The 13,738-nt window shown below is 37.9% G+C and overlaps 3 protein-coding genes across 3 annotated transcripts in view; all 3 read left to right on the top strand.

The window, feature by feature from the left end:
* Positions 1-201: 201 nt before the first annotated feature.
* LOC114454974 (putative per-hexamer repeat protein 5) lies at positions 202-4,041 on the top strand. The gene is made up of 4 exons (XM_028435950.1): positions 202-1,010; positions 2,214-2,255; positions 2,396-2,886; positions 3,615-4,041. The coding sequence occupies exons 3-4, from the start codon at positions 2,537-2,539 to the stop codon at positions 3,775-3,777; spliced, it is 513 nt and encodes a 170-aa protein (XP_028291751.1). The 5' UTR covers positions 202-1,010; positions 2,214-2,255; positions 2,396-2,536; the 3' UTR covers positions 3,778-4,041.
* A 563-nt stretch (positions 4,042-4,604) lies between these two features.
* LOC114454979 (proline, histidine and glycine-rich protein 1-like) lies at positions 4,605-5,714 on the top strand. Its single transcript, XM_028435955.1, has 4 exons — positions 4,605-4,729; positions 4,815-4,856; positions 4,946-5,298; positions 5,527-5,714. Exons 2-4 carry the CDS (start codon positions 4,838-4,840, stop codon positions 5,560-5,562), a joined length of 408 nt encoding a protein of 135 aa, XP_028291756.1. The 5' UTR covers positions 4,605-4,729; positions 4,815-4,837; the 3' UTR covers positions 5,563-5,714.
* Positions 5,715-7,494: 1,780 nt separating this feature from the next.
* hibch (3-hydroxyisobutyryl-CoA hydrolase) overlaps positions 7,495-13,738 on the top strand; it is a 36,331-nt gene continuing 30,087 nt past the window's right edge. The window contains exons 1-3 of the mRNA XM_028435930.1: positions 7,495-7,969; positions 8,620-8,662; positions 10,190-10,321. Of these exons, the coding sequence (XP_028291731.1) occupies positions 7,938-7,969; positions 8,620-8,662; positions 10,190-10,321 (207 nt within the window). The 5' untranslated portion in view covers positions 7,495-7,937. The remainder of the gene's footprint in view (positions 7,970-8,619; positions 8,663-10,189; positions 10,322-13,738) is intronic.

The following is a 13,738-nucleotide window of genomic DNA, read 5'->3' as shown; positions in this document are numbered from 1 at the left end:
AAGAAGCAAAAATGTAACTTTTTTGAAAAATGAGATTTGACAATTTGAGAAACATACCACTTGTTTTTGATATTGATACTTGAAATACAGTTAGTTACCATTTATTTGCTCTCAAAAAAAAAGAAAAATTAAATAAATTGTATTTCCTACCATTTTGTACTAGCAAAGAGAAATTGTATAAATATTGATATTTATGATGTATATCGTATTGTTTAGTAACAGGATATATCGAGTTATATTTTATTGTGACAAACAAATCGTGAATTGTATCATCAGATTCATGGCGATGCGCACCCTAACATCCATCTGTTTGACTCCCAATCTCATAAAAATACCAAATAGATAAGAATATTGACCAATAAGCAATGAAATCTAGAATAAATAGTTATAAGGAAAAATTAAGGTAAAAATCCGGATTGAAAAGGTCTGCCTGCCCTCAAGGACTCTGAGGCGTGCAGGTAAGATCGTGGCTGGCCATTCCTGCCCTGAACGCAAACATTCAACTTCCATCAGGACCAGGACCCCCCCCCAACTCCACCACCATAGACAATGTACTCTACATTGCACATCAATGTATATATGTAGATATCATCCTCTCCCTGAAAATTCCATCGTTCTTATGCTCATATGCAGATGCGTCCTGTGCCGCAGAAGACGCATTCAATGTGAACGCAGCATAAGGTTACCCCCTGTAGTGCCATTGCGTACCCCTAGGAGTACACGTACCCCCATTTGAGAAACTATGGATGCCAATAAAACTGATTCTGATTCACTGGCCGTATTTTAAACCCCAAAGCATTGGCATGTAAAAGCAGTGTTTGTGAGGATGATTGCTTTGGTAACCAAGTAAACAGTGTAACGCAATACAAGTGACGTATTTTTGGAATTGGCAGATGCTGAGCCCATGTGACTCCTGACACACATGCTGTTTCCATTCAGGTGTGGCCTCTTATAAGAGCAGGAAGAAGGGACTGAAGTGTTTGTAGATTGATCTACTATCCAGCACGCAAGTAAGTGTGTGTGTGTGTGTGTGTGTGTGTGTGTGTGTGTGTGCGTGTGCGTGTGCGTGTGCGTGTGCGTGTGTGTGTGTGTGTGTTCTCCCTGGTAAAGACAGCAGCTCTAACAACTGGTAAAATGATAGAATACGGGGACGCATTTACTCGGCCTATGGGTCCTAGTGCCTGCCGGCCGATGAAACCTGTTCCGTTTACCGAGGTCCGTGTGTGTTTAATAAGTCCGTGTGAAAGTCCGCTTGTTTATACCTCTGTCCATCCACTCTTTTCATTGTATCCATGTCTTTTAAGGCTTTTATTACATAGTGTCGGCTGTAGTCTGGGTCGCCGCCATCTTGGATTATGTCGTCACCAGCGCGTCATCGCCTGGACTCAAATAACTGTAAAGAGGTCTTATATTAGACTATTTTCTTTCAAAGTGGTGTTTTTTTGTGGCTTTAGACTCCAATTACATATATGTATATAATATATTCCCTACAATATAAATAGGTTCACAATATAACAATTTTTTTTAGTTTCTGTTTCCACTGTATCCAGAATAATAATAATCTTTCTCAACAAGAACTGTTGGAATCAGAATCGTTCAAATCCAAACGATGCCCAACCCTAGCAAAGAGGAAACACTCTGTGGTGTGTAGGTGACCAGACATGTTATTTCTTGGCAGAAATGCTTTTCAACACTTGCTGTACATTCAGCTCACATAAAAATCTTGTTTTCAAATATGTAGAATAATTGTGAATTTATCAGTAGCAGTAGTAGTTTTAATATTTTAGTTAATTTTTTGCAGGCACCTTTTTTCTCCGTCAAATGTATTTAAAAGAAACTAAAATTAAAGAGAGAATGTTATTTAACTGTCGAACCTTGTAATAATTTGATTTATTTATATATATTTTTTAATTTAAAAAAAATAAATGTCCATGGTCTCGGTGTCTGTCTCGGCTTGTCTTGGTCTTGACTCGGTCTCGGTGCATTCTGGTCTCGGATAGTGTGGTCTTGAACACAACACTACTAAAGTCATATTAGAAATTGCTTTGTTGCTTTTGTTGCTCAGTGATCATGACCCACATGACCTGTTTGACAACATGAGCCATATCATTTAGTTTTCCATCACAGTTACTGTATTTGTTCATTCTGTCTCCTACTCGCGTAGCATTTTTATTTGGACTTCACTGGTTGACAGTTTGTCTTTTCTCTGTCAGGGTTTGGACCCCAGATTACTGAAATGTTTGGACAAAACAAAGGTACACACTCACTTGTTGTGACTGTGTTTTTTTTATTATCTTGCACATCAACTAAAATATGTGAAATGGTTCAAATGTTATCTTCGTGTGTCCACATGCACTGAGACAGTATTGTGATTGTTGTCTTTTTCTGAATGCAGGAAACATCTATCCTCCAGGCTTTTACCCTCAGCCTGGTGGACCTGCAGGATGCCCTCCATGCCCACCTGCCCCACAGCAGCCCTGCCCACCTGTCCCACCTATGTGCTACCCTGTAGTGCCCCCCTGTGGGGGGTCTAATTATGATTATGGTTATGGAGATGGTTGTGGAGCTGGACATGGTCATGGACACGGACATGGTCACGAGCACGGTCATGGACATGGTCATGGACATGATCACGGGCATGAGCATGGGCATGGGCACAGTCATGGACATGGTCATGAACATGAGCATGGTCATGGTCATGGACATGATCACGGGCATGGGCACAGTCATGGACATGGTCACGGGCACGGGCATGGGCATGGGCATGGGCATGGACATGGTCATGGGCATGGGCATGGACATGGACATGGGCATGGACATGGGCACAAGCACAAACATGGTCACATGCATGGGCAATGTCACAAGAAAGGAAAGAAGTGTCACGGGGTAAGATCCATTTTAATTAACTCTCCTATTATCCTCACATATTACTGACACATTTTACCCTTGGGGTCAATTTGACCCCAGAGATATTTGCCTCCAGAAAATGATTTTCAGAAAATTGTTGACCAAGTTTTTGTGTCAGGCACTTTGTTTATTTGTTGAATACATAAATAACCCTTTGATAATGAAACATTGACCTGTTGTCTAGCGCCACCATCAGGCCAAACTTTTAAATTAAAATTAATTTATCTTGAATAGTTTTCTGTCAAATCTTCTCAAATTTACTGACAACATGTATGACCACAAGAGTGTGACCCCAGGTCAAACTTTCAGTTTTAAATCTTTCATTCATATCTTTTCTAATTTGAGGTGCACATTCACGACTCACAGAATGGACCGTTCTGATTGGTGTTTGTGACCCCCCCCCCCATAAACAAATGTATTTACTTATTTGTATCTCCTTTTTGTTATTTATTTGGGGTTATTCATTATAATGTCCCCTGCCTCAGACACATTGTCCACTGCGTCACTTTCACTGTAAAGGAGTTGACAGACAGACAATGTTATGTTAATCAATCGTAACCATGAAATTATTGCTTTTACCATCATTTTTTTGAATTATAACATTAAATGGAGTCAACTGACCCCAAGGATAATAAGAGGGTTAACAACATAAATATGTATATATAAGTGACATGCTACTAAACAGATGTTGTGTGTCTTTCCTGCAGGACTCCAGCAGCTCCTGCAGCAGTGACTCTGACTAGAAGATGTAAAGAGAAAGAGCAGCTTGTTGCCATCATATATATCTCCATCCTCTCTTACACAAAGTGGTTGCCAGTTTTAACGTACTCGAATATTGCTGCTTCTTTTTTGTATTTCCTTTTCATTTGACATTTCTTATCACATTTACGGAGAACAGTCCCTCATTGAATCATTCATCCATTTATCTTCTGATCTACTTGTTCCTGTTCAGCATCACGGGTCATTGGACCATGTTCAAGAAAATAATATGTGCTCTTAAGAGCTCAAGATACCTTTTTAGTTACAATGTCTCTCCTGTTATTATTTTGAAGTGTATTGTGTGCAATGTGTGTGTTTATCAATAACTCACTTTAGTGAATAAAAATAAACCAGGATTTTTTAAATCAAAGGTCAGTTCTGAAGTCGTACCTCTTTATTCATTATTTTTATCTTACACTTACACTAAAACTTGTGTTCGCCTTATTTGCCCACACCCAACACCTCTCAGTGAACTTCCTGAACTCCCGGTTCAGAACCACGTGTCATCTTTATTTTTATCAACATATGTTTATCATGCAGTAAAGTTATACAAAGTTAAGAATATTTAGCAACTATGGCTTCAACCCAGTGGGACTGGACCCTACATTAAGGTGCAGAGTTCAGTTTGTCTGATATAAAGAAGGTTATTCCCTTATTTAATCATGGAAATATGTAGAGTGATAAGAGTCCACTGGGCGTTGGCTGAGAATTCAACACAAACAGAGTGACTCGCCCTGCAAATTATTAACAACTCCTCATAATTTGTAAGAGAACAAAAGACAAGAGATGTAAACAATGTTTCAAATGGTGACTTGTAGGTGCGTTCAATAATAAAATCTATTATTTGTTCATGCTGAGGAGATGTTAACCATTACACACACACACACGCAGGTCACAAGGCAAACATAGTGGGAGGGGAGCTGAAGCCCTGCCCCTGCTGCTGCTGCTGATGATGATGATGATGATGAGGATGGAGGGGGCTGTTTGTGAGGGAGTGGTGGAGCTGCTTTTAAAGAGAGGCTGCAGGTTAACGCTGCATCTTCATTCCTTCATCCAGCACTGAGTAAGTCCACCTAAGTTTGTTTATGTGTGTGCATAGGAATATGTTAAATTCTATGTTTTTCTTAACTTTCTTATAAATTCCCCAGGTTTACCTTATTTTAAAAAGAAAATGTACGGACACAACCAAGGTATGCAGAGTTTCCACCTCATATCCTACACAGATTTTGCGTTGTCTTCACAAACATTTGCTAAAAGTTGGTTTTACCGTCTTCCCTAGGAAACCAGTACCCTGGCTACCCTGGCCCTCCTCCACAGGGTGGTTACCCTCAGTATCCTCCAGGCACTGCTCCACCTCCCACTTACCCTCCTCACCCACAGGGACCACATGGAGGCCACCCTGGACATGGACCTGCTCCTGGCTATGGTCCCGGGCCTGTGGGTCCTTGCCCAGGACAGGGTCACGGTGCCTATCCCGGGCCCGGTCCTTATCCTGGACAAGGACACGGTGCCTATCCCGGACATGGACATGGACACGGACATGGACATGACCACAAGCACAAAAACAAGCACAAGCACAAGCATGGCCACAACCATGGTCAATGTCACAAGAAAGGGAAGAACTGCCACGGGGTAAGACCTCAGTACACAATATGTTGATCTTTAACTTCACAAATTTAAATCTATAAACTAGGCCTGTGTGTTTTCTTGAATATTTAAGATGTATGGATTAGACCTTGAAAGCAGAGCTGTGGATCTGTGTTTTATTGCCATTACCAATGCCTTTGCTGAGCTTTGCATTGATGATAAGAATGACCAAAGTCCTTCACTCACTCCTTTTTTTTATTACCTTTGTCTTAGTCTTCCAGTAGCTCCTGCAGCAGTGATTCTGACTAAATGAGGCCATCGTTCATCCTCCCGCTCCAACTGTTTTCACTGCAAAGAAGTTCCTCTTATCAAAGCTTAAGATTTTTTTTTTTTTAAAGCAACCCATGTGTGTGAATGTCTTATATGACATGGATTTCTATTATTAAATTACCTGCAGGTTTCTTTTGTTGTTTGTCTTTCCATGTGGTTTCCAACATTTGTTTGGTCATTGTGTAACACTACCTGTCTTCTTTAGATAAATATAAAACTAATTTTCATTCAGGATCATCTAATATAGCTGCATTGTACCATTGTCTTGTCTCAATGTGTTTTTCATGCCATGTGTTGCCATGGTAATTAGTATCAGCTTTGTATTTGCCCAGGTAAAGCTGACTGAACAGTTCTGCTCAGCCACGCCTACTGTCAGGCCTTATCTCATTTTTACAACTTGTGTAATCAAACCAGTGGTATCTCCTCATTTATCAACACAGCTCAACAACCTTCGAAGTTCGTTTTGTTGTTTCCTAATAATAACTAGTTTAATTGTACAGGATTACAGTTAAGGGCTATATGAACGTGCAAAGAAAATGTACTGAAATGTGTAATCCTAAAAAGATTTTCAAACCTTCTTTCTTTTGTATAAGGACATTGAGGTTAGCCTCATTTGCAATGCAGTCCAGTTAACAAATACATTAAAACAACTATCACTAGAATAAAAAAAAATGATAAAAACCAAATGCAATGAGAAACACAGTGTTCAAAAATGTAAATCCTATAATCTGTAAAATAGGGAAGTACCTTCATCTTCAGAGTATGGTGAGTTTGTGGCGTTATGGTAAAATGCCACTTTTGAAAGGTTGATAGGCTCGAGGAGCTTAAGAAGTGTAAGGTTTTTGTGAACAGTGACATTGTGTGTGCGTGTGCGTGCGTGCGTGTGTGTGTTGGAAAGCAACAACTAAAGCAACAGAGTGTCAGAGCCTACAAGAGACTAACATCGAAAAATACCGAAATTAAAAAATAGCACATCTCTCAGAAGTAAAAAAAATTAATACATCATGTAAGTCCAATTAATCCATTCCATTAGGTTTGTGATGTGTGGTGGTATCCTAGGCAGCAAGTCTATAGTATAGCATTGCATAATCCATAAGAAAACAGTTTCCACAACATTTTTCCTCGAGGCCAAGGGCAAACTCTACTGACATCTTGATAGATACTCAATGATGGCGCTTCAAGGCCAACTCATTCACATGTATACTCAACTTCCTGTTTTAGTGTATAAGTGCACATCATTTTAATTAATGCTTTTGACTCTGGAGAACAATATTAATATTTTCTTAGTTGCATTAAGGAGTAGTTTGTGTTATTATCAAAAAACATTTTTTTAAATTTTTGGCCAAGCTTAACACAATGTCTGTTAATTAAGTAATCCTTTAAAAAAGACCACATTTGCAAGAGTAACTGCACAGAGCAACCTGCAGCTTCTGTCCATGAAAAGAATCAACTATAAATCCATCACATTAAAAAATGAATTTAAGAAATGTAACAATATTCAAGACTTGTAGGGTATGGGGTGCCAAGTGGAAAAATTTAGTATAATAGTTTTAGCTTACACATTTTCGTTTTTTATCTCACTTTTCTCATATTTAGCACATTTTCCTATATTTAACCACATATATAGAGGTAAAAAAAAAAAAAAAAAAAGCATTAAAATCGAAATATTTAAATCGAAATCGAAATGGTATATGTTATATCTAAATGTTAAATCTAAGTCTAAATGTTAAATCTTATATATAAATGTTAAATGTTAAATCTAAATGTGAAATGTTAAATCTAAATGTTAAATGTTAAATCTAAATGTTAAATGTTGAACTTTAACGTTTTGCACATATGCTAATTGACCCCGCCCCTTGTAACCTCAACCAATACCCAAGCAGAGACACACAAAACTGCTCCCACCCACCTCTTCACCGAAGCTTGGCTGGGTGAATGTATGGCTGGTTCTCTCCGCGCGCGCAGTCATGGCAGGTGGACGAGCTGCCTGTTCTACACCTTGAATGGGAACATGAAAGGGAAAATAAAAAGTTGAAAGGAAAATAGTTTAAAAGGTTGAAGAGTTCGAACAAAGCTAATACATAGCAGAGTGTCCAGAAAATATTTGAACCAAACTTGTTGGTTTCGGTTGCAGAATTCGGGAGTAGTTAGAGCTAGACGGAAGAAGAAGAACAACTATAAGGTTGCTCTGCATACTCACTAATTACAAAAAAGTTACAAAACCCTCTTTGACCAGTGGATGGCAGTATCGTACATAGAAGTGTTTGCAGACGCCAATAACCTGAAGAAGAAGAGGAGGTTCTGAGCTGCTCATTGCTGTGAAACAGTGCTGAGTTTGTCCAGACTTAACAACAATGTCCCTCAGTTTCTTCCCCTACGGTTTCAGGTATGTGCAGTACATTACATAGTCTATTATCAGTTTATCTGTGTTTACAGTGTGACGGTGGGGTTTGAAAAGCAGCTTGTCAATGGGGGACCTGCTGCTCATGGTCGAAGGACGTAGGTGGAATTTACAAGAACTAAAGCAGAGGTTTTCAGTTTTGTTGATCTGGACTTAAAGGTGGTTCGCGGGCTTTTGCCCAGCTGGTCCCGAAATGTATCAATGTGATTTATATATATATTTTTTTTTGAAGGGGATTTAATTTTTTTAATTTATTGTTTTGCTTTCATAACATGCCTGATAATAATCATTGTCAAACTAAATATGACTTGACTTTTATATTTCAATTTTGTGGATAAAAAACTGCTGTTAGTGCCTTGACTTGATCCCACAATTCCTGGTACAGACATTTGTTTATTGTAATATTAAGCATTATGATATTGCTGTTTGCATTTATGAATATTAACCAATATATCAAGGTGGAATTGCGTCCAATAGCATATATAACTTCTACAGGTTAAGGTGAACTGTACTACTAAAGACTACAGGTGGAAATGAGATTACTGGTGAATTTGATGGTCTCTTCTTGCATTTATTGCTGATGCTGAAAAAAAAAAAACATGTATTTAAAGATTGTCTCCACTTTGTTTTATCAGACTGAGGAGCCTCTGCAGACTCCAGCGAATCCAGGCTCACATGGTGAGAACATGAAGATTCTGCAGTCATATTGATCTGTAGATTTTATTTTACATCATGTGTCCCATGAAGTTAGACTTCGTGTGTTTCCTGTTTCCCCTGAACAATGTGTGCAAAAGGCTTTACATCAAAATGAGACGACGATGGAGATGCAGATATTGACGGTTTTCAGGACATCCCACACACTTCGGCCTCATGAATTTTTTGCTAGTTGTTTGGTGATTAGTCAATAGGCACACTGTACGTTTTTAGTTTGATTGGATTAATACTTTTTTAGATATAGACAATTTAGTGACGGGGGTATGTGTCGATTTTTGCTCGTTTTTTTTTCTTCTTCTTCCATTTTCAGCTTCTGACATCTGAGGAACTACACCACATAAGGAAAGTGAAATTTGGTGTAGTAATACAGCTCTAGCTACTCTTTTAGAATATACAAAAATATCTGCTATACATCCTATCTGATGGACATGCCAGCTCCTCAAATTTGGAAAAAGGTTTGTCGAGGTTTCAGGCACTAACAAGTTTGGGCCTTCACTAACCGAATTTGCAGATTCTTCAGCTCCCTGTAATTTGATCAGTTTTGAATTATGTACATAGACTGTTCACATCACTAATGATTAGTCACAAAAATGCATTGGTTTTTGGCTGACAGTCTCTTGAAATCTTAAAAAATACTGCATGTGGGAATGTAAGATTTCTTGTCTTTATGCAACTTTGTCATTCTTTTTTTCTTTTTTTTTGGACCCCAACTTTGGGTTATTTCACCACTTGTAAATATTGAAAATGCTTTACATGAGGCCATTGTAACTTACAGAGAATAATCAACACAGGCTGCTGCAATTGCTCACCAGTTTATTAACACTACAGTGACGTTTCGGGCATCAGCTTTTCTTCAGACCAGCCATTGTAGCTTACCTCTGTGTCTCATAATCATTTATTTATGTATTAGTTTTTCACTAGTAACCTAAAAAATATAATAACCACTGCATCAAAAAAACTTATTTTTGAAAACATAATTTTTATCATGACAAAATTTTTTGTGTTCTACATTTTCGCTTTTTTTTTTGGGATGTTTTTCCTTCAAAATACATGAATCTATATCATATTCATTCTCATTAAGTTTCCTATGTGATGTAGTTCCTGAGATATTGGAAGCTGAAAATGGAAGGAAAAAAATAAAACGACGTGCGAAATCGCACAAAACTCGATGCATAACCCCCTCACCAAATTGGCCATATCTCAAAAAGCTTTTGTCCGATTAAATAATTGAATAATTAAGGAACAGTAGGTAAAATTGTCAGATTTTTTTTTAGACCACAGTGCGTGGGCCATTTGTTGAAATGACAGAATGACTCAGCAGTGTTTGTTGTCGCGTTTTTCTCAAAAAATATTCAAACAACTATGATTTTTCTGTCATGACACATTAAAACACTGTTAAATATTTAGTTACCCAGGGATTACATGTAAAGAAATTGGTGGATTTCAGTTGTGGATCATAGTGTGCTGTAAAGATCTGCTGGTTCATCGTAGATGTCGAGTCAAGTGGAATCTGGTGTGCTCCTGGAGAAAGTGGGCAGAGTTGGTGTAATCACCATGAACAGACCCAAAGTTCTCAACGCACTCAACCTGACCATGATCCGGCAAATCTACCCACAGTTAAAGGCAAGTGTGAAACTCAGGTTGTTTTTAAAGATCCTTTGTTACAGATTAAAGTGGATTACTTTCTACAGGGTCCAACCTTTGTGGCAATGATTTCCAAAAAAAAAATCTACTTTCCTTATCATTGTATATGTAGACTTTAAAAAAACATGCATTGGAGCAATAATCATTACCCAGCCCACACTGATCAACTGTGAGATCTCCTGAAACTGACTCCAAAACATTAGCAAAACTACCCAGCCAGTGCTGCTCTAGTTGTGTCCAACCGCAGTCCTGGAGGGCTGATAGTCCATCTAAGGTGTGTGTGAATAGTCCCTCCTTTCTCCTTTCCTATCCACTTTTCCTTAACCCCCAGAAGTGTTTAGTGGCAGCCATGATAAGGAGTGTTCCAATTTTTTAAAAGCTAAGGAAAGGAGGTTCAATGCTTCCTTTATGACCTCCTTTAACCTCGGAAACACTGATGCATCCGTTACCAAAGGAGTCCAGATAATGCTGCCCCACAATTCCTTGCGGCGACAACATTTAAAGAGACCCGCTCATCCGATGACTGAAAACAGAGCACTCTGTCATTCAAGAAAAAAGGATCACAGACATTTTCAGCCCATTTTTGGAAATTTATAGTTTTTTTTCACCACAGAAGACGTCACTAACCTTCACTACCGTTGGATTATTATGTCACCTAGTGGAAGAGCGTCTGATTGTCAAAACAACGTGATGGCCTTTCTCTAACTACTTTAAGAAGTCTCCTAACACCTTTCCTTAACCACGGGTTAAAGAAAAAGTGGATGGGAAAGGAGATAGGAGGGACTATTCAGATGCAGCCCTGATTTTTAATGTGTCTGTGCTCAAACACAGCTGAGAGGCTTGTTAGCAGACTTTGCAGAGCTGGGCTGCGTCCGAATAGTCCCTCCTATCTCCTTTACTATCCGCTGTTCCTTCACCCCAGGAAGTGTTTAAGTGGCGGCCATGATAAAGAGCGTCTGAGTTCTTTTTAAGCTCAGGAAAAGAGGCTCAATGCTTCCTTTTATACCGAACATGACATATCACGTCCATTGGGAAAAATTATTTAATTATTATTTAATTCGGAATTAAAAACTGAAGAATGAGCCACCTAATTTCGAATTAAGTTTATTTCGGAATTTAATTAGCATTAGGAATTAAGTGTTTACAAGGTCAGGTTAAAGAGGAATAAACTTAACTTAAAGCTTCCATGTAAATGTGGCCAATGTGTCCCTGCTCCAACACTCTTGAACTCCTGAAGCAGCTCTGCAGAGATGCAAACAAGCCTTTCTGTTGTGTTTGAGCAGGGACACATTGAAAACCAGGCCTGTATCTGAATAGTCCCTCCTATTTCCTTTCCTATCCACATTTCCATAACCCCGTGGATGACGTCACACGTTTGTTTTGACAATCATACGCACTTCAACTAGGTGACGTAATAATCTGACGGCCGCAAAGGTTAGTGACGTCTGCCGTGGTGAAAAAACTTTCCGAAAATGGAACCTGGTAGACTATGAGCCTTCCAGCACCGTGTTTGGACACCTCTGCTCTAGACACAGTAGGATGTTCATTTACATATGAACAGTCCATAACATTAGAATGAGGGCTGTTAGAAAGCACTGCAGTAAGGTGATGTAATTTATTCATATAATCAATAACATGAGCGGTATTTCATCAAATCTAGCTTAGGGTTTTTTCCAGGTTAAACCTGAGAGTCCAGTTTAGTTAAGGCAGGATGTATCTGGAACAGCTATTTCATCAAAGAGAAATCACCTTAGTAGCCATGGAAACACAATCAGTGCTGCAAACCTGCTCCCGACCTAGTATAAGAGCAGACTTGGTTTACCTGCTGCTACTTCATCTGTTTTGAAAGATGTCATTTTGTGTTGCTTTAAAACACTCAACAAAGATGTACAAATGGAAAAATTAGTCAAAAAGACAAACCGTTACATATTTTCCCACCATCTACAGCTTTAATGTGGTTTTTTAAAAGGAAATAAACGAATATAATGGTAAATGTTTGATTTAGATTTTTAAATTGACACAAATGGCCACCTCCTAGTTATAATGATTGTCTTATTACTTGTATATGTGTTTAATGTGTACCATAGTTTTTCATTAGATGTACGCAGTCTCCAATGTGTTTTCAATTAATCAGTAATATGCCTATATAAAGATACGTGTGTGTAACCATCAACGACAAATAAGAAGGTAAAATTGACTTTATTTATAGCACTTTACTACCACAGAGGTAATCCTAAAGTGCTTCACAATATCAGCTCATTCACACTCGCATTCACACACCAATGAGTCAGAGCTGATATGCAAGGCGCTAATTAACCTTTGGGAGCAACTTAGGGTTCAGCCCAAGGACACCTCAACATGTATACGGCTGAAATCCAACCCCCAAACTCTCAATCAGAAGATGACCCCTCTACCAAGTCTCATTAAGTAAAATGATACTTGACAAAAAATAAGGAATATGCATTTATACAGTATATATGTGTGTATGTATATTTACTGTATATATGTGTGTGTATATATATATATATAGTATATATATGCGCTATCATCATTCAAGTTTCACTTAAATTTTGTAATATGTCTCAAAATGTAAGTCAACTCTTTTTTCTTTTTTTTTTTAAATCAATTACTTTATTTAAAATGTGTATTCTTACTTTTTATGGTTTACGGTTGGATGTAACCCATTTGTGTGCAAATGTTTGCTGATTTGTTGAGTAAATAATGCTTTCCTTTCATGAATAAAGAAGGGGGGGATTTGGTCTAATGGAGGCAGTAACAGCTGTGTGTTTTTGTTGTTTTTTTATACTTTGTTTTGCCTTAGTTTCATGAAGAGGCGTGCTTTATCTCTTGTGATTTTGTCTGTCTATTGGGTGTTATAATAAAAAAGAGAAAAAATAAAATAAAAATGTGCTAAACTGATATGTTATTTAATTGTGACTTACTGCATTAAACATTGACATGTAAAATACGCAGTACAGTAACTACTCAGCTAACAGATGTATGATCATGTTTCTATGATCATGATATGATTTATTAAATAACTTTAAAATGTTGAAAACCACAAAAATCTTCATAACGTTTTTCATTAATTTATGTGTATTGTGTGTGTTTTTTTTTTTTTTTTTTTTTTTTTGTCACTTAGATTTTTATTGAAGACTTTTCATAAGCAATCAACCAAAACAGTCAGCATGAAGAAGTTTCAATGTACATTATGAAGATAGTTTTACATACAGATATAAAACGAGCTGGGCTCAAAAAATGTGTGTGAACATAAGTGATACAACCATTAAACCATGTCACAATATTTCAACCATTTCCCCCATCTTGTGTAGTAGAGTTTAGCCTGTAACCTTAGCATTAAAGTCAGACGCTCCAATTTATGAGTCTATTCGACTA

The sequence above is a fragment of the Gouania willdenowi genome, chromosome 21, assembly GCF_900634775.1.
Source record: "Gouania willdenowi chromosome 21, fGouWil2.1, whole genome shotgun sequence".
In the NCBI taxonomy this organism is placed as follows: Eukaryota; Metazoa; Chordata; class Actinopteri; order Blenniiformes; family Gobiesocidae; genus Gouania; species Gouania willdenowi.
This window is presented reverse-complemented; position numbering and strand designations above follow the sequence as displayed.

Excerpts from the sequence above, each read along its gene's own strand:
- LOC114454974 (XM_028435950.1), top strand. The coding sequence starts at position 2,537 with ATGATTATGGTTATGGAGATGGTTGTGGAGCTGGACATGGTCATGGAC. Across the intron at positions 2,887-3,614 it reads AAGGAAAGAAGTGTCACGGG|GACTCCAGCAGCTCCTGCAG; the intron begins GTAAGATCCATT and ends TCTTTCCTGCAG.
- LOC114454979 (XM_028435955.1), top strand. Across the intron at positions 5,299-5,526 it reads AAGGGAAGAACTGCCACGGG|TCTTCCAGTAGCTCCTGCAG; the intron begins GTAAGACCTCAG and ends CCTTTGTCTTAG.